This window comes from Stegodyphus dumicola, chromosome 12 (assembly GCF_044657685.1).
Source record: "Stegodyphus dumicola isolate Sdum_Otavi_A_Nest chromosome 12, ASM4465768v1".
Taxonomy (NCBI): Eukaryota; Metazoa; Arthropoda; class Arachnida; order Araneae; family Eresidae; genus Stegodyphus; species Stegodyphus dumicola.
Window position 1 is genome coordinate 106,711,535 of NC_140779.1, and position 27,885 is coordinate 106,739,419.

The following is a 27,885-nucleotide window of genomic DNA, read 5'->3' on the forward strand; positions in this document are numbered from 1 at the left end:
GCTATTTATTCTTGGCTTCTGCTATATTTTCTAAGGAGTATTGGCAACAATGATGGCATCTCTTAAACTTGTTACAAATGACGTGTTTATGGGTGTAAAATCTGTAAATATTTAAAGTTTTGCGTTATAACTTTTACAATAAATTACATACACAATGACGTGAATTTCTCATCTTTAAAATAGTTCAGAATTAGTTTTCGCGTTTTTTTTTTTTTTTTTTTTTTTTTTAAATTATGGGGCTGTGCAAATGTCCGAAGAAAAAAGTGACAAATCAATTTTGTTTCGAACATCGCGTGAATGTTTGTGAACATTGCATGGTCTCAAATCATTCTAAGGTAATCACCATAGAAATTAATTTGGTATTCATTATAAATATATTGTTTCTTAGCCTTTAACCCTTCGTTCCTTTCTAATTTTTGTGAATGAATGTGATGAAGTGTATATATCTTAAAAAAATCTTCACAGCTTTGGTTATGATTAAGAAAAGTTGACAATTAGAAGAAAGCAGTTATTTTTAATTCATTTTATTTGCGTATATTTCATATATATTGTTATAGAGGAAGAAATAAGTAGATTATAAAAAAAAAAAAAGTCCATTGCAAACTGTTTATCAGATCTCTTAACTCACTGATCCTTACGTATCAACTAAAATTTGATATTTCGTTGAAGATTCTGGAAAAGGATGGTACTGAGTAACACTACCTTATTATCAGTCGAAGATATTTGTTTTAGTGGATTTTAAACATTTGATAACTAATATATAATTTTATGATCAAAAATCTGTTTTAAACTTCATTTTTCCTAAGTGAACGAACGCGAACTAGAAAAAGATACATTTAAGCTAATAAAATGGAATTTAAATGAACTATTTCAAAGAGCTGAAGTATTTAAGTATTGATAATAGTAAAGTACAAATAATGCTAGGTTTATTTTATGCTCATAGTTTGTATTTTATATGCCCCACATGTGCCTGTATCATATTTCAGTAAAATTTCGGTATGAATACTTATTTACCGATTTAATGGAACAGTAATTTTAATACAATATGCTGTGTTTTTTTATTTTTATTTTTATTTTTTATTTATTTATTTATTTTTTTTTTTATTTTATTCCTTACAGTTAATGGGACAAACTAATATTAAACAGCCTATTATCTCTGTTGCTTCAGCAGCTTATTGAAATTTTATATTATTGCTATGAATTTTCTAAACATGTAAATAATTTTAATGAAATTATGTTTGAAATTTTATTATCTTTAGTTTAAAACAAAATCTGAAGAGGCGAAGCTTTCCCAGAAAAATAACATGAGCAAATGGCTATCTCACTAAATTGGTGAGATATTGCCAAGCTGGTGACGGTTTTGATGACTAATTTTTGGTGTCACAAGGGGGATTGCGTGCTAGTCGCAAGAGGGATTGGGGGTAGCAAATAAGACAGCTGGTGACTGCCTTTGTTGCATTCCAAGAAAAGGTGGAAGGGATGATCAACTGTGTTTAAAGGAGAGAAGAAAGTGGGTCAAGTCAGTTAAAGAAAAGATAAAAGCAGGTCAAAAGGAAATGAAAACAGAAAAGTACAAATTTTAAGCTATAGAAAGCAGTATAGACACAGTTGAAAACAAAGTTGGAGAAACTAAAGAAAGAGTTGTTTGCTCTGTCAGAGAACAAATCGAAGAAAGAGTTTTTGCCATCAAACAAGAAATCGATTACAGAGTTTCTGCTTTCACCAAAGAAGTTGACACCTTAAGAAATTCACCTTAAATGAAAACGGGAAGCAGTTTTGACAGTTTTAAATTTTTACCCATGCCTTCTCATCTCTCTCTAAAGCTATCCACATATGATGAGACTCCTGGCAAGTGTACAAGATGCAGTTCTATATATTAAGAAAAACAAATGGATGGGATTCCAAAGCTAAGGCTAGACTTACTAACTGTACCTAGCATGTTGAAACTGTGCTTTGGGAAGTAGTGTTTTAAAGACTATAGCAAGCTTCAGCTAAAATCTCCCCAACAAAAGCTCACAAAAATGCTCTGGGAGCTTGCCACAGATGTTGAAAGGCTGTCTCATCTCAACTTTTTGACCTGCAAGGGAATCCTGTCCCTGCAGTACTTCATCGATGAGATCCGGAATCCGCAGATACAGAAAGCCTTGCAAATGGCATAGATGATAAGGATATGAAAAGCGCTGCAATGTATGCCATGAAGTTTGAGGCAGCACAGCAAGCAACTCGTAGAGACTGCTATCTAATCAGAGCTGCTCAAGTCCAGGAGCTAGTGGATCATGTGATTGCTCTTCTAGATGATTTAATCAGTTAAGTCTGCTCTTCTAGATGATTTAATCAGTTAAATCTGCCTTGAAATGGAATAGGAATTGCGAGAAATCAACCCTAAAGTGCAGGAATTACTGTGCTGAAGGCCATATATGAAAGAACTGCAAAACATGCCAAGACACGGCACCAGCAAGGATGCAAGAAACAAATTTGTGGCCATCTCATGGAGTGGGGATTGCAACATATTGAGAAGCCCCATTTTAAAGCACTTCAAATTTCTACAGTGATGCTTTACCCCCCCCCCCCCCCAGATTGTGTTCGTGTATAAAATCGACATCGACGGGAATTTAAACATTAGCATCATGTTTGGAAATGCCATTGCGTGGCATATGTAGCAAACATTACATAGTAGAATTTTTACTTCCTGCATCCATAGCTGAAAAGAGGAATTTCCAGTATGGTATCATGGATTATCCCAATAAAATGAAGTGGATGGAGCATAGACTACAGTGACTTGTGTTAAACAGTAAATTGCTAGAATTGACGACATTCAGTAACAGTAACTTTCCATAATCTGTGTCTTTGGACAGCCTAACATCGAAGTTATTATTGCACGATGCACAACTAGTGATGAAGAGTGAATGTTGCGGAATGTGTCTTCAAGATGTTTTCACCCTCTTATTATCTGATGTAAAGCAAACCATTTTGACACGGGATCATCCATCAATTGTGCAACATCCAGGACGTCTACTAGTTGCTAAACAAGAGGAGGTAATAAAACTTTTAAAGGGTATGCACTTAAGTGACATTATCGAGCCTTCAACAAGTCAGTGGGCCTTTCCCATCATCCTGGTCAGAAAGAAGGACAGTTCAACTAGAATTTACATTAACTATCGCCAGTTGAACGACATCATAAAAAAAAGACAGCTCCCGTTTTGCTAGAATTGACGACATTCTGTACACTTTTTCTGAAAGACATTTTCGATGCTTTATTTAAAGAGTGGTATTGGGAGGTAGAGAAACACCCCGATGACCAAGAAAAGAAGGTATTTACTACCAAAAGACTTTGGATTATGTATAGTGCCAGCAACGTTCGAATGCCTTATAGAGAGAGAGTGCTGAGAGGTCTTTCGTACAAATCTGGATAACATCATCATCGTGAGGAAAACTTTTGAAGAGCATTTTAGAAAATCTCCGAAAAATGCTTCAGAAACCGAAAGAAGCCAATCTAAAGTACCAGATTTGTGAAGGACTTTTCTTGCCATCGTAGGACCCCTTCACAAGCTGACAAATAACCAGCAAAAGTTCTTGTGAATAAAAGAATGTGAGGACACATTTAATTAACTGAAGGAAGCTTTAGTAAAATCCTAGTATAAAGTATGGTCTTGGTGTGATTTTGAAAATTGTTGCCACAGGGAAGTCAAATGTTAAGTCTGCAGTTTCAGCGAATTTTTGTGTAGCTGCTTCAGATGTTCAGATATTGTGGGAGCTTAAGGTTTTAGGAATTAAAAAAAAAAAAGGAGTTAAACGTAGTTGATAAAGCGCTGATAGATGAATTTGAGAAAAATTTTAAATTTGTGAATGAGAGATATGAAACTGATTTATTATGGAAGTTTAGTTACGATGAATTAGGAAATAATTATTTTTTAGCTAAAAAGAGGTTTGATGAGTTAGAAAAGGATTTTTCTAAAAATGATTGAATTGCTAATGAGTATAGGGATATAATAAATGACCAAAAACAAAATGGAGGAGTTATTGAGGAATGTGAGAGAGATGAGCATGAGTATTTTATGCCTCATAGAGCAGTTGTTAGGGAAGATAAGGAAACAACCAAAGTTCGTATAGTCTTAGACTGTAGTTCAAAATCTAAAGGTAATCTTTCTTTAAATAATTGTTTGGAAATTGGCCCAAATTTAATTCCAAATATTCTTGATGTGATTCTAAAATTTCGTAATTACAAAATAGCGTTTAATGGTGATATAGAGAAGGCTTTCTTAATAATAAAAATTTCTGAAAGAGATAGAAAATTCTTAAAATGTCTTTGGTATTCAGATAACCCTAATGAAGAATATAAAATTATTAGAATGAAAAGACTACCCTTTGGATGTAAAAGTTCCCCTTTCATTTTGAGTGCTACGATAAAGCATCATATAAAAAAATATGAAAAAAGTAAACCGAAGTCATTTGAAATGTTAAATTCATCAGTTTACGTAGACGATTTATATTATGGTGGAGACTGTGAGAGAATCATTTGAGTTATCATCAGATGCTGTATCAATATTAAAGAGTGGTGGATTTAATTTGAGGAAACTGAGGTCAAACGGTAGAGAATTAGAAAAATTGTGGATAGAAAATGGACTTAGTGACAGTGAGATAGTGAGAGTTCAACATGTGATGCACTAAAAGATGTGTTTTACAGACAGCTGCAAGAATCTTTGATCCTATTGGTTTAATTGTGCCGTTTGTGATACATATAAAGTTATTGTTACAGGAAATTTGGTAGAGAGCATTTGATTGGGACGAAGAGTTGTCGCAGGAAAAGTGGTTAATGTGGTGTAATGAAATTTAAAAATTAATAGACGTTACTATTCCAAAATATTGTTTTCTGGATCGTGAGAATGAGCAATCGGAAGTACATGTGTTTTGCGATACTTCACCAAGTGCTACGGAACTGTTGTTTATTTTAGATATTGTGAGAATATTGGGAATTACAGAATATCTTTTATAATGTCGAAGAGTAGAGTGTCACCGTTAAAGAAACTAATGCTGCCACAGTTGGAGCTAATGGCCTTGGTAATAGGTGCTAGAGTGGGAAATTACCTTAAGAATGTTTTTAAGGATAAAATTGGAAGAATAGTGTTTTGGAGTGATTCTTGTATTGCGTTGTATTGGGTGAAGGAAAGTGCGAAGAGATGGAAACAGTTCGTTGCCAACCGGGTTGTGGAAATTCAGGAAAGATCGAGTCCAAGTGATTGGTATTGTCCATCTGGCGATAATCCTGCAGATTTGCTTACTAGAGGAATCTCGGCTGAGAAATTTGTACTTAATGAAAAATGGTGGTCAGGTTCAATTTGGCTTCGGAAAAGTTTTGAGTGTTGGCCTAAACAGTGAGTTAGAGAGTTCGGAAATACCAAGAGAGCAAAGAAAAAATTCTGTCAAATGTTTTGTAGTTCAGTTGGTATTAGTTGAGCAGCTTTGGAACAAATTTTCAGTTTGGAGTAAGTTGGAGTAAGTTGCAGAGAGTTGTTGCTTGGTGTTTAAGGTTTATAAGAAATGTGAGGGGGAATAGGATTTTGGCTCCTTTCTTAGAAACAAGTGAACTTGACAGAAGCGCATGATATTATAATCAAACTAGTCCAAAGAATGAGTATGAAAAGGAAATAGCTACTTTAGAGAAAGCGAGAGTGTTAAAGAAAAGTTCCTTAATTTCTCTAAATCCATTTTTAGACAACAGTGGCATACTACGTGTAGAAGGACGTTTAAGAAATGCCAGCTTACAGACTCTGTGAAACATCAAATAATATTGCCTAAGAATCATCCTGTTACAAAATTGTTTGTGATATTTTATCACCTTAATTATATGTACGGAGGAGTACAGTTAGTTAACTCTGCGATGAAACAAAAGTATTGGATTATAGGAGCAAAAACTCCAATATGCAGAGAAATAAGAAAGTACATTATCTGTGCCATATTTTGCTCTGAGTTTTCGAAACAAATGGTGGCTGATTTACCTTCTGCGAGAGTGAATCCCGGAAGACCATTTCTTAAATGCGGAACTGACTTTTCAGAACCATTCTTGATCAGCCCTAGACGTGGTAGAGGAGTTAAACTACTGAAAATGTACGTGTATGTGTTTGTATGCTTTGCTATGAAAGCTGTCCATTTAGAACTTGGTAGTGATCTTAGTGCTCAGGCATTTGCTGCAGCTCTGAAACGATTCATCGGACAACAAGAAAAGCCAGCTGAAATATTGTGATTGTGGAACGAACTTTATTGGTGCAAAGAATTACTTAAAAGCGTGTACGATGGAGGTGCTTGGTACTTACTTGACCAACGAAGGTGTTAAATGGAGACTGAATATTCCATCAGCCTCTCATTTTGGAGGCCTATGGGAGGCTGCCGTTAAATCCATGAAGTTTCACATGAGACGTGTTATAGGATTGCAGATCCTCTCACAAGAAGAATTTTCAACGTGTCTAGTGGAGATTGAAGCCATACTTAACTCCTGTCCTTTAGTGGCTGCTTCTGAGAACACAAATGATTTTTCTGTCATTACAACAGGTTACTTTATTATCGGTTCCGAGTTAAAAAGTGTTCCTGAGCCTGATGTTACAAATGAGAAAATTCCCATTCGGGAACGGTGGAAATTACTCACACAAATTTCCAAATCGTTTTGGAAATCGTGGTCAAAAGACTACTTGACTCAGTTGCATGTGCACAACAAGTGGAAACTTCCCAGTTCTGATTTACGTGTTAATGACTTGGTGCTAATCAAGGATGAGAACTTGCCGCCACTTGAGTGGAAGATGGCAAAAGTAATTTGTACTTACAAGGGAACTGACCAAAGAGTAAGGTCAGTCAACTTAAGAACTGTGTCAGGTGAAATGAAAAGACCAATACATAAATTGGTCAGACTTTCTATAAATGACTGATTTATTTATTTATTTCATGTTTTATAATTATATTTACGGTTTGTTTAATTTTTATGTGTTGCATTCAGTTTATATTTCTAGTTGAGCTGATGACAGGGTCATGGGGGCCCAGTGTGTTACGCCATCCATTGCTCGCCAAAAGAGCATGCTCCTGCTATTCATAAAAAGCTAAAAATAATTTATTTCTACTTTTAAATTAATGAAGTTTTTCGCTATTGTGTTTCAGAGATGTGGCAACACATGATTATTTTTATTGTAATTGTGTTCTAAAGATATATAAGTGAATTGTGTTTCCACTTTGTATGTTGGAGCAAGAGTAAAATATTTATGATATTTATTATGTAAAGTTTTGATTTCCAGCCCTGAACAATCATGTCACCAAATCTTGAGTGTACCGTATACTAGAATTAAACCACAGCTGGTGTATCCTCATCTTGACAAACTATTTATTCTTGACACACATATAAACAATGAGAATATGGGTGCTATTTTGTCTCTGTCATCAGAAAAGAGTTGCTCATCAAAGTTAAAGCCGTAGAACACTTCCATCATCGTCTCTCCGGCAGAAAATTCCTACTGTGCACAAATCGTACATCATTGGCCTGGTTTTTGAATTTAAAGAATCCTGAACGGCAAATAGCCAGGTGGATATACAGACTCCAGGTGTATGACATAACTATCTGTCATCGGATAGGATCATCATATGGAAATGCTAATGCCCTGTCTAAATGACTCTGCCCCAGAAGCTGCGTATTGTCATCAGATATGGCGAAAAATTACCAAAAAGTAAAGACCGTTTGCTGACATTATGGTCATAATTGTAACTGTTATTGTAATTGAATAAATGTAATTGAGCCCTATATGAAACTGTAACTGTATATGCCTTCCAATAATTTAAAAAAATGGAAGTTACTGGAGATTTCTCGGTAGCCGGGGTAAAACTGTATGAGTGTAGAGAGCATTCATAAATTTCTCAGTTATTTAGTTCCAGTTGAGCATGGAGCGTTAAGAGATCTTCGTGTTAGCTTTGTTCTTCAGATGCACTTTGCATTGCATTGTGTTTAATGTTCTTAGCTGTTTGAAGTGTAACTGGTCATAGTACACTATGATACTATGAAGAGCTGTATGAGTATTTTTGTGGAAAGTTCCAGAACTGTGAAGTGTTTATTTTATCAAGTTATCATCGGCTGTGTGTGCATTCAGTCTATTATGAATTTGTATGCACACAACATTATATACTGCATTTTAACTGGGTTACAAGTCTAGATGAAGCTACAACACTAACTGGGTCAGCAAATTGCAGCTAACTTTCCAACATTTTCATCCATACCAAATGAGATGTTAATGTCTGTTCTAATTGGTGGCTATCTATCTTCAAGCAAGCAGCCGCAATGACAACAGCTGAGCATGCTGATTATTATTTTACTTCACAATTTAACTCATGTCATTTGACATAAAATTTTAATAGACTTCTGGACTGATTGAGAACTTGACAAAATGAGGCATGAAATGGTACTTACGTATTAACGCCAACGCAGTTGCAGATTTGGCGGTTTTTAAATTCCGCAATTCTACATCTAAAATTTTTACGACAAATCATAAATTAAAACACTTTATTTAAAATCAAAGTAGTCAATTGGATTTTGGTGGAAAATGGGCCAATATAGAGTTTAACGTAAATTCGAAACAGTCTCTATTTTCTTTGACCTGATGCTGTTGCCATATGAATTATGCTAAATAAGATTCTAAATGATGTCTCACTTTCCCCCTATGTCTCTTGTTCCTCCATTTAACACTGCCCCACATTATCTCAACTGTTTGTGTATGAATTCTTGTATCAGGATCAATAAATTTGTATTTTTGATTAACTTTAGCATGTAGGAATCCTACTTTTTCTATTCTATTTGTTTGGTAATCTTTCCAACTGTCAGAATAAATTGTGCTACCATCTGCAATGTTTTCTATAATTTTATTAAGAAGGGTAGAGCCAGTTCTATTAGGAACAGTGACAACAAATGAATCTTTTGTTTCTCTACATATACCACCAAACACCCACTGTTCGGGTAATATTCGACTGCAATTATTTTTACGCTTAGTAAACAAACTTTCATCAATTTCCATAACGCAATCTGGTCCTACTACTTTCTTGTTTGGTTTCTTCTCCATATCCAAGACACATATTTCACGCATTGAGAATCAGTATTTTATTTTAGTAAAAATATAATTTTGTACAACTTTGTCTGCTATTGATTTTTGAGTACTTTTCCCTTGGGGCCTGTAATATCTGGGATGTATTTTGGAATTAATAGCATTTTTTTCTGTCCATAAAAGCAGTATTATGTAGCATTACTGGAAATTTTAGTGTTGTCTGCTTTTTCGATGTGTGATTGGTTTGGAGCTTTAGTAAAGCTTTGTTGTCAGACATTTCATTCATGAGAATTAAGCACTAAAATGAAGCAATAAATATTACCAAACTATTTCCTTCGGGAGATGTTTAACCTTTAATAATCTCTTGAATATTTTATTAGTTCTTTGGATCATCGTTTAATATGATAAATTGTCATTAAGATTTAATTATTTAGTTTTTGAGTACAGATTATAAGAGGATATATATTTATGTAGTGTTATGTAATTTGTTTAAAATTTGATTAATCCTTCTTTATTGACAGTAACTAAGTTGAAATCATATAAGATAGTACAGTACACAGTCTTTAATCCGGACCTCAAAGCTACAAACTTTCTGCACATGCGTATGCATAAGCGCATGCGCAGTAGTACCTTTACGCATGCGCATAATACATTTAAGCATGCACGTTTAATGTATAATGGGCGGTATAAGCTAGGCTAAAATGATCTAATTATCTATTTGAGTTGATGTTGCAGATTGCATTGTTCCTTAATTTTCTAATTGGATCCGGCTTATTATTTTTTTCAGACTGTTAGAGCAATTTTATAAAAAGTAACCTTGAACTTTCGATTATGTCAAAAAGAGTTTCCGATTCTGGAGCTGCCAAAGAATCTACAAAGCGAAAGCATGTTTCGATGTCCATCAAACAAAAAGTGGAATTCCTGCGAAAAAAATGTGTAAAAGCATATTCTTTGTTTCTCTAACCATTCCAAAATCTGTTTATCAATTTCACGCTGCTCTGCGGGGGGTAAGGTAGCAGCGCACTATGATCTGGAAGTTGATCTGTCAGCACTATCCTCATCTTCAGGACAGATGTTTTTATTTTATTTGGCTTATAATTCCTTACTAAATGTAATATTTCATCTCGATTAACTCCGTCTTTGATATGATTTAAATCAAATTCCTCGTCATTATAAATATCACGAATACGCATCAAATATTTTTCTGGTTGCAATTTTCTAATTTCGACTATGCGTAATGTATGCTTTACGCATGCGCGCATTGAAAGAAATGTTTAATAAAGTAAACAAATAAATATTAAGCTTTTTTTTGTAAATTTTGATACCCTTTAGATCATAATTGCTCTTCGTTTCATAAATTATGGTTTCATATTTTTAATTTTGTAATTTCTGCATGCCATCTTACCAGATTTAAATTGATGATCTATAATCAGGAAAAACCCCTAATCCGGAATCCCCGAAGTCCCGACGAGTCCAGATTAGAGACTTTGTACTCTAAAATGTCTTCAAAAACTTCAAAAATAGTTTTTTGCTGAATTTTTGTTTTATTACCATTATTACTTAAAAAACTGTGATTTGTTGTAGTGTGTTGTTCAGTCATATCTTCAGTGGCTGCAAGACAGTGACTATGATCCTAATTGCCATATCTGCAGGACTGAATTGTCTGAAGGAGACTGCATTAGGCTGACATGTTATCGTAAGTGCTATTTTTTCATCTCTATTGATAATTATTCCAAAGATACTGTGTCCCTGAAGGACTATTGTTTTCATTTTGCGATTTTGTGTTGGTTCACTATAAATGTCCGTTTCACTTTTCAAACTGTTACCACCAAATGTTAGAGTTCTGCATTATATTTGAAGAAATTAAATAATGAAAAATCTGCATAAATGTATGTATATTTCTCGCGTTGTGGTAAAAAAATGGAACATACAGCCATCGAATTTTGAATGACGTAATCCTACTGTGAATATGGACATATATAAGCCCATAAGCCCAAATTTGAAATTTGTTTTATTATCGATTTCATATTTTGTGAAACTTTAATAACTTTTTTATAACAAACTCGAGGTTTTCAAAGCGAGCAATGGCAACGTTGTACAGAAAAAACATTTTTATCTCCAGCGCGTGAGACTCTGTATCAGAAATTTTAAAGATATGCTCAATTTAAAACTATTTTGCGATATTGCTCTTGAACTGAATTTTATGGTTTAAGTGCGAAGAATGTGATATTTAATAAATAAAGCCTAGTTAAATTAATAAAGGTTTTATATTAAGCACTTGTTCATCAGATGTAGTGAATATAATTCATTCAAGATTATTTACTTCTGTTTCAGTATTCAGTAAGGTTGTTAATTTGTTACCAGTATGAATAACTGCCGACATAAAATCAAAATTTGGAAATTTATTATTTAGTTTAGAAATTTATGTGTATTTGAAATTTCCATGTGCATGTTAGTCGAAGTAAAGAATATGCTAATAAATTATCAGCCATGGTTGATTGTAGTTAAATTCGCTGAAGTGCAGAATCGCCTACTCATTTGGCATGTTATGTTTGGTGCTTTTTACAAGAATAAAAATTGGATTTTTGTCAGTATCCTCTGGCTTTGCCGAATTTGTGCAATTTTCTGATTTTTTTTTTTTAAAGTGAAAATAGGTCGATGTGTACATGGATGCCGATTTTGTGCAATTCTGAAAAACGCACCAAACAGTGGATGATTCTGCACTTTCCCCGAAAGTAATAAAGGTTTTATATTAAGCACTTGTTCATCAGTTCTAGTGCATATTTAAGATTATTTACTTCTGTTTTGGTAAGGCTATTAATTTGGCACCTTTTGATTTGTCACAGGTATCAATAACTGCCAATATATATTCTAATTTTGACAATTCATTATTTGTACCTGGCTACTGCAGAGATGCTGTTTTTTTTTTGGGGGGGGTTATATTTATTCTTGATATAAAGGGTCACTGAAATGCGAGGCACTTGGCTACGCTGTTTTATTTATTATATTTTTGCTAAGTTAATCTGTAACTCTGTTTAGTTTATACATTGACTAGTGGCAGGAACTAGTTGTAACCATTTAAAACTCGTACGAAAAGGCAGCAGTTGGCTGAAACTAATAACAGTGTTCAAAATGTCATATCAGTTAGAATAACGAATATGTATTAGTAATAAAATCATTATTACTCTAATTAGAGTGCACTATGATGGAAAAAGATCCATCATATTCAATTTTGTTTGTTTATATTGCTCTTTTTCAACAAAAATATGTGCTCAATATTTAACAATAAAAAATATAAACTAATTTTTTCCTTTAGGCATTTGTATGCTTTCTGATATTTTATACATACATATGTATGTACATACCCACATAACACATAGAGAAAGAAATAAAAATAAGAAGTAAATAAATCTCTAGATCAGTTACTCTCGGTGACTTCTGATTGTCTTCAAGTGCTTCAGTAAGGTGTTAAAGAAACCATTGAACCCATATCTCGCTCATGAGTCACAGCTTATGTTTAGAAGTAGTTTCATGTTTAGTGAGCTGTTTTCCGAAAACATAGATTGAGTATATTTTTTTGGCATTTTTAAATGCCATTATATCTAGAAATTCACAAACTAAGTTTGAGCTTTTTATCTGAAGGAAGAAATTAATGAAAAAAGTATTGTATAATGAGTTATAAATGCAAAAAATACTGTTAGTGCTAAACTTTACAGAATTAAGAAATACTAGAAAAATTGCAATTGTAATATTGGTATAAAAATAAGCAGCTAGGTTGGCTCATCTTTTTACATTATAATTCTGGAATTACTAAATTTGTTACTGGATAATTCAGCTGCATTTTTTTTTTCTTCCTGTCAGTTGAAGTCATCGCCTTGAATTATGCAGGTTACAACGTTTGTCATCTAAAATACCAGTATTGTCATAATAATATCAGAGTAAGTTTTCCCGGATTGCACAGATAATTTTTAGCATTACACTTCATAACACTTTCAAGCTCTTTAAGATTAGGCACAAGCAGATTTTGCTTATGAGTATGCTTTATTTCATGATATGACTTAAATGGCCTTAAAATTATCTTCTGACATAAACAGAATGAAAGAAGAGATTGGTAAAAGTTTACAATTGGGTGCCCCTTGTTTTTTGCCTTTTTTTTTTTTTTTTTTTTTTTTTAGTTCAAGATCGGTGCCAGGAAGGCACAATTTCAAGATGGCCACTACACAAAACCAAATAAAAAGTCAAAGAATTGCACAAACTCTGTGTCCATGTACACATCGATTTGTTTTCACTTTAAAAAATATTGCAGAATTGCACAAACTAGGCATTGCACACTGCCTTAAATTTGTCTATGTACGCATAAATCTATTTTCATTTTTTAAAAAAATCAGGAAGCTAAAACAAAGTTAAAACTATCATGGTAACCAGAAATGAGGTTTTATTGCCGAAATTAAAAAAAAAGAAAAAGAAAAGAAAAGAAAAAGAAAACTTATTGCTAATCGAAGGGTCACCCAATTCTACAGTAGAGCCGAGAGATTTAATGAAAAATGTTTTTATAGATATTTTGGTTAGAGTTGACTTTAGTGTAGTTGACCCCTGTATTATAGCGAAGTTGTTTCATTTATCGCCAAGCTCTTGTTTTGTTTATTGCCAAGTTGTTGTTTCATTCATGGTAACTGAGTAGTCGAATGTTATGGAAACCCTATTATGATGTAATCGTTTTCATTATTCTGAGAAATTTTGAATCATGGGATGTTTTGTAAGAGCTTTTGTGGTGTGTGTGTTTAGGAAATACATTGCTTGTTTCATCGTTTAGATGGTAAAATGGCTGAATGTAGTAAGATTAATTTGAAGTTTCTGAACAATTTGGAATGAAAGGGCCAAAAATAGCCAAGTTTCGCCAAGGGGTACCCTAAAATATACTATTAGGGATATTTTTCATTAAATCTCTTGTTTGTGGACCTGTTTTACCTCAAAGATAATGAAATTTTATCACATAATGGTTCTAAATCACAGATTTGCATACTTAGTTCTAAATCACAGACTTCTATAATTGTAAAGATTCAGAGATGTCTTAAATAAATATTCAGTAATTAAATAGGTTCATTTGCTTTTTTATTTTCTTTCTTTGCACTGTTGTGCATCTAAAAAAATGAAAAAAAAAAAAAGTTTTTTATGTTATCTCATAATTGTAGAATTACGTTATTTAAGGTAAGTTTTGTCCCATGGTTATACTGTAACCAAAGGTGATTCGTTTAATAAAAGGAATTTATCAAAACATCAGAAATTGTTCTCATGAATGCTTGTTTGTGATCAACTGTTAATTTTATCATTAAAAGAATAATGATATCTTACTTAAAAAAAAAAATGGTTCATCGAACATAAAATATTTTAAGACACAATAACACGCCGGATAAATACTAATCCAGAAATCAAACAACAAAAATCAGCGTTATATTTACAAAGTTTTCACAGGACTAGTTTCGATGGTTTTACCAAACCACCATCTTCAGCTGCAAAACCGCAAAATGCGGTTTTGCAGCTGAAGTCAAATGCGGTCATTTTGTCAATGACGCAAAATGCGGTCATTTTGCGGTTTTGCAGCTGAAGATGGTGGTTCGGTAAAACCATCGAAACTAGTCCTGTGAAAACTTTGTAAATATAATGCTGATTTTTGTTAGTATAAAATATTTTGTTGTACAATCTGTGTAGGCATTTTTTCTTAAAAGTATTATAAGTTATTTTCATTAATTTAATAAGCATTTCTTTATCATATACTGAAAAAATGTTAGATTTATTGAGAATATTGTTCATACTGTATCTATTTTAAAAACTAATATAGTATACATGCTTTTCTTCTGAATTTTTTTAGTATAGATAATCATACAACTTGAATTTAAAATTTTGCTATTAATGCAAAAATTTTTTTAAATAGATGTTTTCCACTGGGAATGTTTGAATAAATATGCTCATAGTCTACCTCCACAGACACCTCCCGAGGGATATACTTGCCCAATATGTCATGTTTGCATCTTTCCTCAACCAAACGTAGTCTCTCCAGTAAGTGAAGCATTGAAAAATGCTTTACTTGGTGTAAATTGGGCAAGAATAGGATTAGGCTATCCTGCTGTAAGTATCCACACTCTTTTTCAGCTCAAAAGGAATGTTAGTTTCAAAAGAGCGTTTTTCGTTGAAACACTTAAATGCGTCGTATTACTTTTCAAATTTCTGCACCAAATATTATTGCCTTGTGTTATACAATAGTTAAAGAAATTAAATAACAAAGAATCTGCAGGTATATATGTATGTTCTTCGCATTGTGAAAAAACAACAGTGCCTAGAGCCATCCAGTTTTCAATAATGTAGTCCTCCATTGAACATGTGCATCTGGAAGCCCAAATTTTGAATTTTATATTTCATATTTTGTAAAATTTTAATGAATTTTTATTAACAAATTCAACTATTTCAAAGCTAACAGTGGCAACACTGTATGGAACAAAATATTTTTATCTTCAGCATACAAGAATATCTATTGGGAATTCTAAAGATATGCTGTTTTTAAATATTTTGTGATTTTGCTGTTGAATTGAATTTTAAGTAGCGGAAACGCTAAGAATGTGATATCTGATTTTTTTTTTTTTTTTTTCCAGGCTAGCTATAATTTTAACTTGAAAAAGTATGATTTCAAGAAAAAAAAAGAGAATGTACTTTTTAATCTATTAACTGTAGTCATTCCGTTATTTATTGTAACAATGTTCATAGTGAAGACCTATGCTGTAAATATTGTTAAAACATTTTAGAAGAGGGGATTCTTTGAAGTGAATAAAAAAGTACCATTTGAATTAGCATGTCATATAAAGTTAAAAAAATTAATTTATATGTTTATATCCCCACTTCGCTCATATCATAATTTTAATTAAAGTATTCTTAGTTAACAAAAAAGTAGTCTTATGAGTAATTAAAATAACCTTTTACTCATACTTCAGTACGAGAGATGACCATAAGTAATGCATAAACAAGTGAGACTGAGTTACATTTAAGTAAATAACATTTTGCTCATAGTTCAGGGCAAAAGACCAACCATAAAGTAATGCATAGACAAGTGAGATTGTGTTACATTGAAATAAAATGAAAGTAATTTAAGTTAAGTTTTAAGTTTTGAAATTCATAATAACAAAACGATAGCATGCTGAATAAGGGAAATATCTGTTTATATATCTTTTTTATTTTAATAAATATTTGAATCTTGAAATTTTAATTGAAAACCTTATTTACATCTGTAGAGAAAAAAAAATAAATCAGTTTAATTGCAGTTAATATCTTTAGGGTTATAGTCTTTAATTAAATTTAGGTAAATCAAGAAGCCATTGCCACTTTATGATATGAGGTATTTTTTGTTACGCACTTGCCACGCATTTTGGCACATATGAAAGAGAAATCAAACATACTCTGAGACCCAAGAATAGTTGCATGATTGTGTGTGTGTTTTTTTATTGTAAATAATTTTTTGTAGTGTAAATAATTTTTTCTAGTGAATGTGTAATGCACGCATTCACTAGGAATTGTTCATAGTTAAAAAACCTGCCAAAATGTGGGACAGGTGCATAACGGAAAATCACCTAATATGAATATCTAGTAATTTTCTTTTTCTTTATATTTTCCAGTCTGTTTAATGGGTGCAGGACATTTTTTTCTTTTTTGAAAGTGTGCACTAAAATAGGTGTTTTATGTCTGGAAAGTGTGTGCTTTCTATCTTTGCAATTCTCAGATGACAGATACACTTGGCAGCATATACTTCTTTAAATTGTTGTAGAAGTACAAGTTCCATTTGATCTTATTTCTTCTATATATCCTTTGTGTTCCTTGGAATGAATTAAAAATATAATGCTTAAGATTTTTTTGAGTAATTTAAGTGTCTTCTCTTCATACTTTGGATGAAACTGATAATTTTGTTCACTTACTCATTTTTGAAACTAAAAAACTGCTGAACTGCATTTTTAAAAAAATCATAGCTGTGTTAAATAGAGGGGCAACTATAGCATAAATATTTTTTACTTTATTATTTATGACTTATATTCTATGTATAAGTTTTACTAATTTTTTCTCTCATTTATTTCATTACAGATTGAAAGCAGTTTAGTGAAAGATAATCAAGCAAATAATATTCAGCCATCTCCTTTAAGATCTCCTAGCTCCCTGCCTTTTGAAAAAATTAGTAAACCTGCTCCTATTAATATTAATTCTGCTTCAGGTCATTTAGAAATGAATAGTACGAGGCCTGAAACATATGGAGCTTCTTATACAAGTAATTTAATTTTTCTTTTCTTTAAATGCGAGATTATTAGAATAAGTTGAATAAAGTGCATTGAAGTACGTATTGCTGATTTAAAAAGAAATTTGTGTTTTATAATTAATAAAATTATTAGTTTTGTTATAACATAATGCTTCATTTTTCTGAAACTTTACATTATATGCTACTTTCAGCTGAAAATATCAGTAGTGGGTAATTTATAGATATTAAAGCTGCTAAAATCTAATTATGCAGCTGTTAGAAAGTGCTTAAACTCGTGTTATGGGAAGATATTTTCTAGCCTGCATTTTAGTAGTACTGGCTATAGCTTGTGTTCCTTGTGAGCTCTAGCAGTGAAATGTGCTTGTAATGCCATTCTGATTGATAAAATTGGGTACAGAATAATTTTGTGCTACAGCTTTGCATGCAGTTTTATAATTAATCACTGTTTGGAGAATGAGACATACTTCAAGATTAGGATGTCCAGACTTGCAGCTGCTGTTAGAAAGATGCTGAAGGCTTACAGGCATTACCTGCTGTCAAATAAAGGAATGTTTATGTATTTCTTTGTTGACAATTCTTGCCATTCTGTATAATCACTTTCAAGTTAGAAAAAAATATGTTCTGTTTTCTCAAGCAGATGAAATGATATGTTTCATGGTGCTATAAAATGTTCAAAAACGTTAAATGTGAAAGTTTCATTATTTCATAAGCATCTTAACATTAATATGACTTGGCTGAAGTGACTGAACTTAGCCCTGCTATTATGGAAGTGCTAAAGAATTGCTTCAGTGTCTAATTTTGAAGGATTATGGAAGTTTTCCGAATGACCTTTGTATACAGTGAAATTTGGCCTATACTACATGAACATTTTCACAAAAATATGTATTTTATTTCAGATAACTTCGCAGAAATGTGTTATGTATATTAATTTGTCTAAAATTTTGTTAGTTAATTTAACTGTGTAAGATGGTTTATATTAACATTTTTGAAGGGGGTCACACTTCTTTAACGATGATAACTACTTACTATGCCGGCATGGGAAACATATAAGGAACAACTATAAAAACTCATGAAATCTGAATGATTTTGCAGCTAAGAGCATGGAACTTTCATAAGATGTTTATTTTACCATATCCTCAAAATGCACATTTGGTTATTTAAAAATAAATAAATAAAATTACAACACAGGAGATGTAGCATGTAAGTGAGGTGGAGAAAATTGGTGTTACAATGTTTTGCAGGTACTTAGATTAATAAGTTGTATGCTCACTCCTGACCAAGATGCAAGCTTTGCAGCAATTTTTCATGCTGTTAATTAGATTGTCCAGGAGTTCCTGCAGTAATAAATTGTATTTTTGAGGAATAGTGCATTGAAGCTCGTGGAGGTTGTTTATTAATTGCATAATAATATAAATCAAATTTCCTACGGATTATAGGAATTTTTTAAAAATCTTTGTCTTCTCAATAGTATTATTTTTTTAAAACAGTTTTTGAGGTACTTAAATAATTTTCCCTTTTGTATAGCTGCATATACTACACCACGAAAACTATATGATGCAACAGAACATGGACACTTCAGGCCATCAATGGTGGACCACGATGAAGATAAATATAAAAGGCGTTCAGCTTTAGAATGGTTTGGAAGATGGTTTAGGTATTATATATAATTGTCTACAGTTACTATTTTGGCTCATGTATAAGATAATGTTGTTACTTTTCCTTCTGTAAATTATGTTCATCTTGTATCTCAAGCTTCAGATTAAAAAAAGTACTAATTGCATTGTGTATCATAGCTATTTGTCATTTATCTCAATTTATACATTAAAAAGGAAACTTATTCATGTAGTTTAGTGCTACTCTTTTGTTTTGCTTAATCAGCAACTTCTACTGATATCAAATAAATGGCTTACCAATAATATTTGCAGTTGTAATTTTATTAATTACACTTTCCATAGTTAAGTGTTTTCCATCTAATGAATTTAAAAAGTTTTTTAAACAGATAATTTGAGCAAGTTTAAATTTATCCTTTTTTTCACATTCATATAAATTTATTGACACAAAAGAAACCACCTGAATTTGTTTTTTATATTATATTTCTTGTAATTCATATATAATATTATTAATTAAAAGGATCCTGAATTACTGATTAAAATTACTTTTATATATTTCCACTTTAAAATTTGAAACCTGATTTTTATTCAGCACTCTTTATGAAGTACAAAATATATTGAGGCGACACATTTTTAATGTATTATTTCCAATAAAGTGAAAATGTTAAAAAGTAGAATTGTATATTCTAGTAATTGTTTCTAATTATGTTCTGAAATAATATTTTTCTTTTCAGGTCCAGAACAACTCATGGCAAGCATCGGAGAAGGGACACAAATGTGTTTTATAAGCGATGGGTTATTGTGCTTCTTCTCTGCCTAATTGCATTGTGTACTTTATGCATATTGTTCTTAAAATTAGGTCGAGCAAATGCAGATTCAGACCCACTTTTAGATCCTCGTTTAAATCCAAATATACGAGTAGAAGAAAATGCAGAGGAAATGCATTCAGTTGCAGGCAATCTTGAACCAAAACTCATAGCTAAGAATAGTCTGCAAGAAAATATGAAGGAGTTATTACCTGCTTAGTTGGACATATATTACTAAATATAGAAAACAAAATGTAATATATATGCATATTGAATATGTGTGATATAAAATTGAAAGTTGTGCACTTTTTTATCTGTAAAAAATTGTGTTTTGAATATATGACTCAATATAAATATTTGAAAGCTGAAATATGAGGAAGACTTGCTTTCGTATGTTTAAAGGTATCTCCGAAATTATCAGATATCTTTATAAATAAGGATTGCTTCTTTTTCAGTTATTGAATTAATTTTGTGTAGTCTTAGCTATTTTCTTTTGACAGTTTTATTTTGTAAACATTTTCTGAGGAAATTGATAAATTGCTATTTAAATCACATGGTTTACTTTTTGTAATAAACCATGTTTATTTTTTATAATGAAAGTAATCTTAGTGTTTTGAAGATAACTCATTCCATTCTGTTACAGTTTTCCTGAAAAACATTCATTAAAAAAAAAAAAAATAAATAAATAAAAATAAAAGTTAAAGATACATATAACCTACAATAAATTATGTTTTCAAAATAATATGGAATTTGTTTGTAATTTGATAAATAAAGAGATACCAAATTAAAGTGTAACATTTTATATTTTTTATAGCCACGGCTTTTTGAAATTTATAATGTGGTTGCTCACATTTTATTTCAGGGAAATATGTTTGATAATTTCTTTTAATTATCATTATTAATGCTTTCTAGTTCAATGGAATTCTCATGTTTCTATTTTAGGTAGTTTTTATTATTACAGTACAAAGTCTGAAATCTGGATGTCCGATATCTGGAATGATCTAAAATCTGGGTCTCCAGCAAGCATCCTTTTTTTGGGGGGGGGGCATACTTTACGCGTGCACATTTGATATTCTTTATAATAAAACATGTGGAGAGGACTGGTATTTAATTTCGCTCTAGTACTAAATAAAATACCTCTTGAATTAAAAAAAAAAAAAAAATTTATTATAACATCTATTGAACATTTACATTCCTGATGCCAACTGGCAAATCATTATTTATTATTTTTTGCTTTCATCATGGCGTGGCGAACATCACATGGTAACTTGAGAAATTACTCGTGCAGCAATATCTAAATAATTTTTTAATTTAAGGGAGGCAAACATTTTAGAATTTAGAGAAACAGCAAGCAACAATATTAAGGAATAATAGCAGTCTTTAGAATTTAGGGAAGAAACTTGGACACTTTTTTTTTTTTATTTATTTAGCTAGGTGCTTGGAAGCAGAATATAGAGTGAGAAGAGATTGAACTGGGCTGCACAATGTGGCAGTAAGCCTTAAGTAAATATGCCATTTATTTATTCAGGACTCGGATAAGCCTTAAGGATGTGTGAGAAGTAGGCATAAGTGTAATAAATAAATAAACTAACATAATTCTGGCTTAACTTTTTCAGGTTGTAATAGAAGCAAGGCAAAATTGAATGGAACAACATGTCGTTAGTTAAGAATTTCATGATACATTGCCAATAGTATATAGTGGACGCTTGCTAAACGTTTCTAAACACTTGCTAAATGTTTAAGGTTTTAGCATATTTAAAAAAAAAAAAAAAAGAAAGAAAGAAATTTTCTGGTTAATGGAATTTGTGAAAAAGTGTTTATAAATAAAGAATATATAGCAGAATTTTTTCATTGCAATGGCAATACCCAAATCATCAGTCAACTAATGAATGAGGGAAATCTATAGTATGGTTTTAAATCCAGAAAATATTGCTATCGATAGTGAAGAAGTTGGCAGAGAATTTGAGAACAGAAAAATTTCAAATGGCATTTTAATAGGAATTCTTAACTAGGCGATTACAGGACTTGAATTAGGGAAACACACGCACTAACAGTAAAAACAAAGCATTAAAAATTTATTATTATACTTTTATTACCACTAAAAACAAATCACTTTAACGACTGCATTGAAAGAAATGTTTGGAGGAAAAATATAAATAATGAGCTTTTTTATAAATTTGGCTCCCTAATTGTCATATAGGCTTCATTATGCTTACTAGATTTGAAGTGATGATCTAATATCTGGAAAAATCCAGAATCACGCAAGTCCGGATCTTGGGCTTTGCACTGTAGATATAATTTTTGTATCAAAAGTAACTCCTAAATTAGAAACAGCATTTATTAGATAAAAATAGATCTAAGTTCTCTTAAATATTTTGGTTGTTTTGTTATTACATTGCTTTTATAGATAAAGGGGAAGTCTAATTTTAATGGACATATTTATTTTTTTAATATTTTTTAAAGCATTGTTGAAGGTTAGCTTTTGAGCAGGTTCAGAATTATATTGTGCTCATATTTATTATTTGTACTTTGTTACCCACAGTTCAATGTACAGTTAAATAATTTTTTCACTTTGTTTTAGTATCCATTGTTATAAGTAAAAAATACTCTGTATAAAATATTTAATAAGGAATTATTAAATTTTTTGTTGCAGTTTTCATGTTGATTGGTGGATTTAGTTTTTAACCACCATTACATGTTAGGGATGATAAAATTTAAACATGTTGTTTCTAATGAATTATTGTATTTTTATCTGAGGACACAACAAAGTCAGACAGACTCATTAATTTTGTCCAAATTCTGCATAAATATAAGAAAATCTGAGCAATATGCATATTTAAGTGTTTTCAACTCCCTAATGGCATTGCATTTTTGCATTAAAGTTTGTAGGTAGCTTAAAGGAAACCTTTTTAGTCCAAAGGGGCTTTGTCCCTGAGGGACTATTGTTTTTGTTTTGAGATGTTGTGTCAAATCGCTCTGAACGTCCATTTTACTTTTCAGACTGTTGCCACCAAATATTATTGCCCTGTATTATATTTTAAGAAATTAAATAATGAAGAATCTGCATAAATGTATGTATGTTTCTTGCATTGTGATAAAACAACAGTACCTAAAGCCATCAAATTTTAAATGACATAACCCTACTGCAAATATGGGCATCTGTAAGCCCAAATTTGAAATTTTGAATTTGTTTTATTATTGATTTCATATTTTGTAAAACTTTAACGGATTTTTGATTAACAAAAACTTAAGGATTTCAAAGCGAGCAGTGGAAACGTACAGAAAAAACATTTTTATCTCCAGTGCGTGAGACTGTATTGGAAATTCTAAAGATATTGCTCTTGAACTGAATTTTATGGTTTGAGTGTGAAGAAAGAATATGATATTTAATAAATAAAGGTAACACACAAAATGTTAAAAAAAAAAAAAAAAAAAAAAAAAAAAGCCATCCTGGACGTAATTTGAAATCTGAAACCTCTCAGATTTTTGTTTTCATTTCATGGATTTTATTATCTTTGCAAGGTAGGAATTATTGTCATTTGAAGGAAATATTTGTTGCAAGTCTTGTGGTATAGCTATGTTTTTTTCTTTTTTTCCCTGCATTGTAATTGTATTAGATTTTATGTTCTACATTGCAATTCCTAGCAGATTAATCCTTAAACTAAGTATGCCTTCTTAATTGCCTAGCTTAAAATAGTTTTAGTTGTCAAACTGAAATCTGCATAACAACATCAGATTGCAGTTTCTTTTTATCTTATAACTTTTAGTCCAAATGGGGCAATTTGCCCAGGACTATTAATTTCATTTTGGCATTTTTCTTTGAAATATTGGTACACTTTTCAAATTGCTACAAAGAAATTAAATAATGAAGAATCTGCATAAATGTATGTATGTTTCTCGCATTCTGATTAAACAATGGTACCTAGAGCCATCAAATTTTGAATAATGTATGTTTCCACCCAAATATAGGCACCTGGAAACCCAAATTTGAATTTGTTTTATTATCTATTTCATATTTTGTAAAACTAACAAATTTTCAATTAACAAACTCAACGATTCAAATTGTGACTAGCTACTATAGTAATGTTTAGCAATCAGTCAAGGCTATTAGTGGGAACCAATATCCTGTTTATGTATGTCTAGTGAAGTAGTTTGTTCAAGTCAGGAAATCTATCTTCACCGTGGAGCACTGCAAGATGTCTGTGGAACTCTTTCCTTCAGCCACAACACCATAGCAGCACAGTATACTACCTACCTGGACCACTTGTGTTATTTTCCTTATTACAGTATCCTAGGTATCCAAAAGATAGTGCTATCTGCATAGCATATCTTTCTCTTGTCTATGTATGTTATGCCATAGCCTTTCCATAATCGTATTCAGAACGCAGTTAATCTTAGAGTACTGTGTAGTACATAAGTAGCATGTTCTTTAAATCTCTTTTGATCACTAGAAATAATTTTAATTTTACAAATTAGTTTTATAATAATCAGATGTCGGAATAGAAATGAACTTCTTTTAAATTAGTTGAATTTCTGACAGAACCATATTCATGCACTCAAGCCTGTCTAAAAAACATGATCAATAAACATAGACAAATCTATTTCGATACTTCTTATAGTGAAAAAGAAAATTAATAGAAACCTATAAATGTGCAGCATGAAATTCTTTGTCAAACAAACCCAGGCGTTAATATCTCTATTTATTGAGTTATCCTTGAATGAAATCTGCCATATACTTCACACATTATAACTTAATTCAATAATTAAATAAACTTAAACTTTGTCACTTAATTGCTAAAAATACCATTTTATTCATTGACAACAGTTTTCATTTATAAAATTATGTTGAGTCTGATGCTGAGGTTATTCCGGCTATGTTTGAGTTTGTAGAACTCGTAAAATACTGCTGACTGCTCAAAATTGTGTAAATACAATTGTCTTTTGTACGTGTATAATAAAAGTCATGAAAAATTAAGATATTTAATATATGTAACTATGCAAATTTATACACATTGCTTTCAACGTTCCTGCACTTTCATTGACAAATTCTCAAGCATTAATATGCAATTGTTATATATGATTATTAGCAATAAAGCTCCTGAAATTTGTTAAATTGCTATTTTTAAGCTTCTGAATACAAGCGAGTTAGACTAATTTTATTTTTCTTTGAAAGATTCATATTCGTTTTTTATTGATTATTATCTGATTAATTATTATTTTTATTATTATATTCGACTATTATTTCTTTCAAACAACATCAAACGGAACCACTCTGTAGCCAACTGAATAGCTTTCTTTACGGTGCATATGAAGAAACACTTATGAATTTTACTCAATGCTATGAACAATTTCCTAGGTTCAAGCCAGATTATTTTGAATATTGGAAAGCACCCAAGGCTATTTGCCAAAGGGGATGGCTGCCTTTGCAGAGGACTTTCTGAGGAAAACTGGCTTGTATTCATATTACACACAGGGAAAGCTAACCATTCAACAAGCCTACTCACCTGGATTAGAATCCAGGTCGAACTATCGATATTTTTTGTCTTTGGCCAATTGTGCCGTTTCATGCACTTAGTGATATATGTATCAATATAGTTCGACTGTCTCAAACACAAGTCTGGCTGGCATTCTGTAAAAAAACTTAGACTTGTTCGAAAGGGGCGTTATGACTTGCTGCGACGTTAAAAGGTGACATGAAAGGTCTTCTCTTCTCCGGAAAGAGATATGCTGGAGGGAAAAAAAGTCCCCATCCTTCTACCCTTTCGGTCCGAATGGCGCATGCGTGTTTGCGCTCATGGTCGCGAATGAGAATATTCTTACGATCAAAGGTCAAGGAAAAGTCAGTTTATAATGGCATTAAGTAATCAGACAAGATGGTACAAGAATAAATTCCGATAGTTTGCCCTTATTATCTGTCGGTGTTATTCATTAATTGTGTGTTTATAGCATGCTGCATAAATAAATCTTTTGTAACAAAGCCAAGAGTAGACTGACCACTACTTTTTGTTGTTTTGTTCAATGGAATCATAATGATTTCTCTTATTTATATGTTCCATTTAAATTTGTTTACATTAGTTCGTGGATATGAGAACTGAAATCTACATTACTGCGTAGCAGTTTAGGAAATCTGACCTTCGTCTGTTATTGTGTTGTTCTACAAAAGTAACACTCAGCTGCTGAATGTGCTAGGTGTTTCTTCTTTATGCCTTGGATCCATTGTTACATGACAAATAATCAACAAGAAACAGTTCTTCATCTCAGAAAATGCTCATCAAAATTTTCTAAACAAAATTCAGTATTCTGAATTTTTTAGGACTTGGGCGAAAAGATTATAGCACTTTTTCATCAAGTTCATTTTCTTCCTGTCAGGGTCACCAGAAGATTCCATTGTCTATACCAGGGATTGTCAAACAGAGGAGAATGTGATTGACCTTGACTCCAGCTATTTCCTGTTGTGCCCTTGAAAATTATCTAAATCTAAATAAATGTGCATGTATTTTTCGAGTTTTAGAAAAGTAAGAGAGATGATCTGGTAATGGTGAAAGGGGTGCATGGGGCAATAAAGGTTGAAAACCACTGGTTATACGATGATATGCCTATAATTTTGTATGGATGACTTACATTCTGTCACTGGCTATGAATAAATATGATCTTATCAGTGTTTATCAGAGAAAGACTTCTCAAAAACAAACAACTCGGTTTTTCTTCATTTATGATGTTAACATATGAAGTACATATCTTTTGCACACGCAGCATTTCATATAAGGCCTTTTTTTCAAATTGATTTAACATGGCTGCTTATTTCTGATGGATTGCAAGAATCTGTTGCAACTAGATTTCTCGCAGAACATTCCTTTAGTACACATTTATTCAGTGGTCAAATGCATGCTGCGACTTGTCTAGGGTCATAATTTGAATGATACTTTGCCCTGCTTATACATAGCAGCTTACCTTTTGTAGGTGGCTTAGAAAGATACGGTTACATTCCTGAATATTTACATAACAAGAACTCGATCATTTTAACTTGATGTTTTTTGTGTTCAGAGATTAATTAGAAAAGAAACCTCTTACAGCCTCACAAAATTCGGTTGACTATTATGAATGGCCATTACACTGTATTTCGTAGTCTGGAAGATAAAATTATTTAGTTGCATTTGATCAATCTACAAATATTATGTCATAGTCATGCTTAGAATTAGAACTGATTGAATCCCTTCTGCATCAGTATATGCCATTCTCTTTGCAATTTTATATTCTTAATTTAATTGTGAATTTATCTACAGTAATACAACAGCAAGTAGCATAGAAATTTGTTTTTAGACCTGATAGCACAGAACCAGATAAATTTTTCCATCGGAAAAACAAGGTTGAAGGAGCAAGTCTACCTAACATTGAGGTAAATGGCTATTTCGCTAAACTGGCGAGATATCGCTAAGCTGGCGATGGTTTTGGCTACTAATTTTATCGCCAGATTTGTCGAGAAATCGATAAAAGTCGCCAAATTTGGCGACATAAAATTCGAGAAATGGAAGAAACTTGAAATTCCTTGGCGGCCGGGGGAAGGACTATATAAGACCGGAGCATCAGCTAAATTTTCTCTTTCGGCATCATCACTAGGCTTACCAGGATACTAAATGCATGTTTTTACAACAGCTACTTTTCCAGACAGTGGAAAAAGGCTAAAATGATCATCATACCATAGCCTGGAAAGGACCAGACGAAGGCGGAGGGCTATAGCTATGTAAGGGGAAAAGTGCTCAGAGCTATCCAGAGCCTCACGACCCTGTTTGCTGCAGACTTCAAGTTAGGCCTCAGGAGGAAGCAGCATATTTATATCGCCAATTATTAGGCCCCTTTTTGCCTGCATGGGCTGCGGTTCGCACAATCGACCTACGTAAATTGCAGATAACTCAAAATAAGTTCTTGCGTCTGATTACTCGTGCACATCGCTTTGTCTCCAATGACACGCTCCATAGAGACCTGTAGATCGAGACTGTCGATAAATTTCTCCACAGAATGAACGGCAACTTCTTCAAGAATGCTCGGACTTGTTCCCACCTGGGACAGCTTAATGTTTTCAATTATGAAGTTCTCGAAATGGACTCAGATCTTAG

The 27,885-nt window shown here is 32.1% G+C and overlaps 1 protein-coding gene across 1 annotated transcript; it reads left to right on the forward strand.

Annotated features, from left to right (window-relative positions):
- The first annotated feature begins 57 nt into the window (after nucleotides 1-57).
- On the forward strand, nucleotides 58-22,841 carry LOC118203928 (zinc finger protein-like 1 homolog). The gene is made up of 6 exons (XM_035376245.2): nucleotides 58-335; nucleotides 10,650-10,761; nucleotides 14,998-15,191; nucleotides 17,187-17,367; nucleotides 18,880-19,009; nucleotides 19,700-22,841. The coding sequence occupies exons 1-6, from the start codon at nucleotides 234-236 to the stop codon at nucleotides 19,989-19,991; spliced, it is 1,011 nt and encodes a 336-aa protein (XP_035232136.1). The 5' UTR covers nucleotides 58-233; the 3' UTR covers nucleotides 19,992-22,841.
- The last annotated feature ends 5,044 nt before the right edge of the window (nucleotides 22,842-27,885 follow it).

Bases quoted from the DNA above. Each gene is read 5' to 3' on its own strand.
- LOC118203928 (XM_035376245.2), top strand. From the start codon at position 234: ATGGGGCTGTGCAAATGTCCGAAGAAAAAAGTGACAAATCAATTTTGT. The intron at 15,192-17,186 runs GTAAGTATCCAC...ATTTCATTACAG, and splicing joins TAGGATTAGGCTATCCTGCT to ATTGAAAGCAGTTTAGTGAA. The intron at 17,368-18,879 runs GTAATTTAATTT...CCTTTTGTATAG, and splicing joins ATATGGAGCTTCTTATACAA to CTGCATATACTACACCACGA.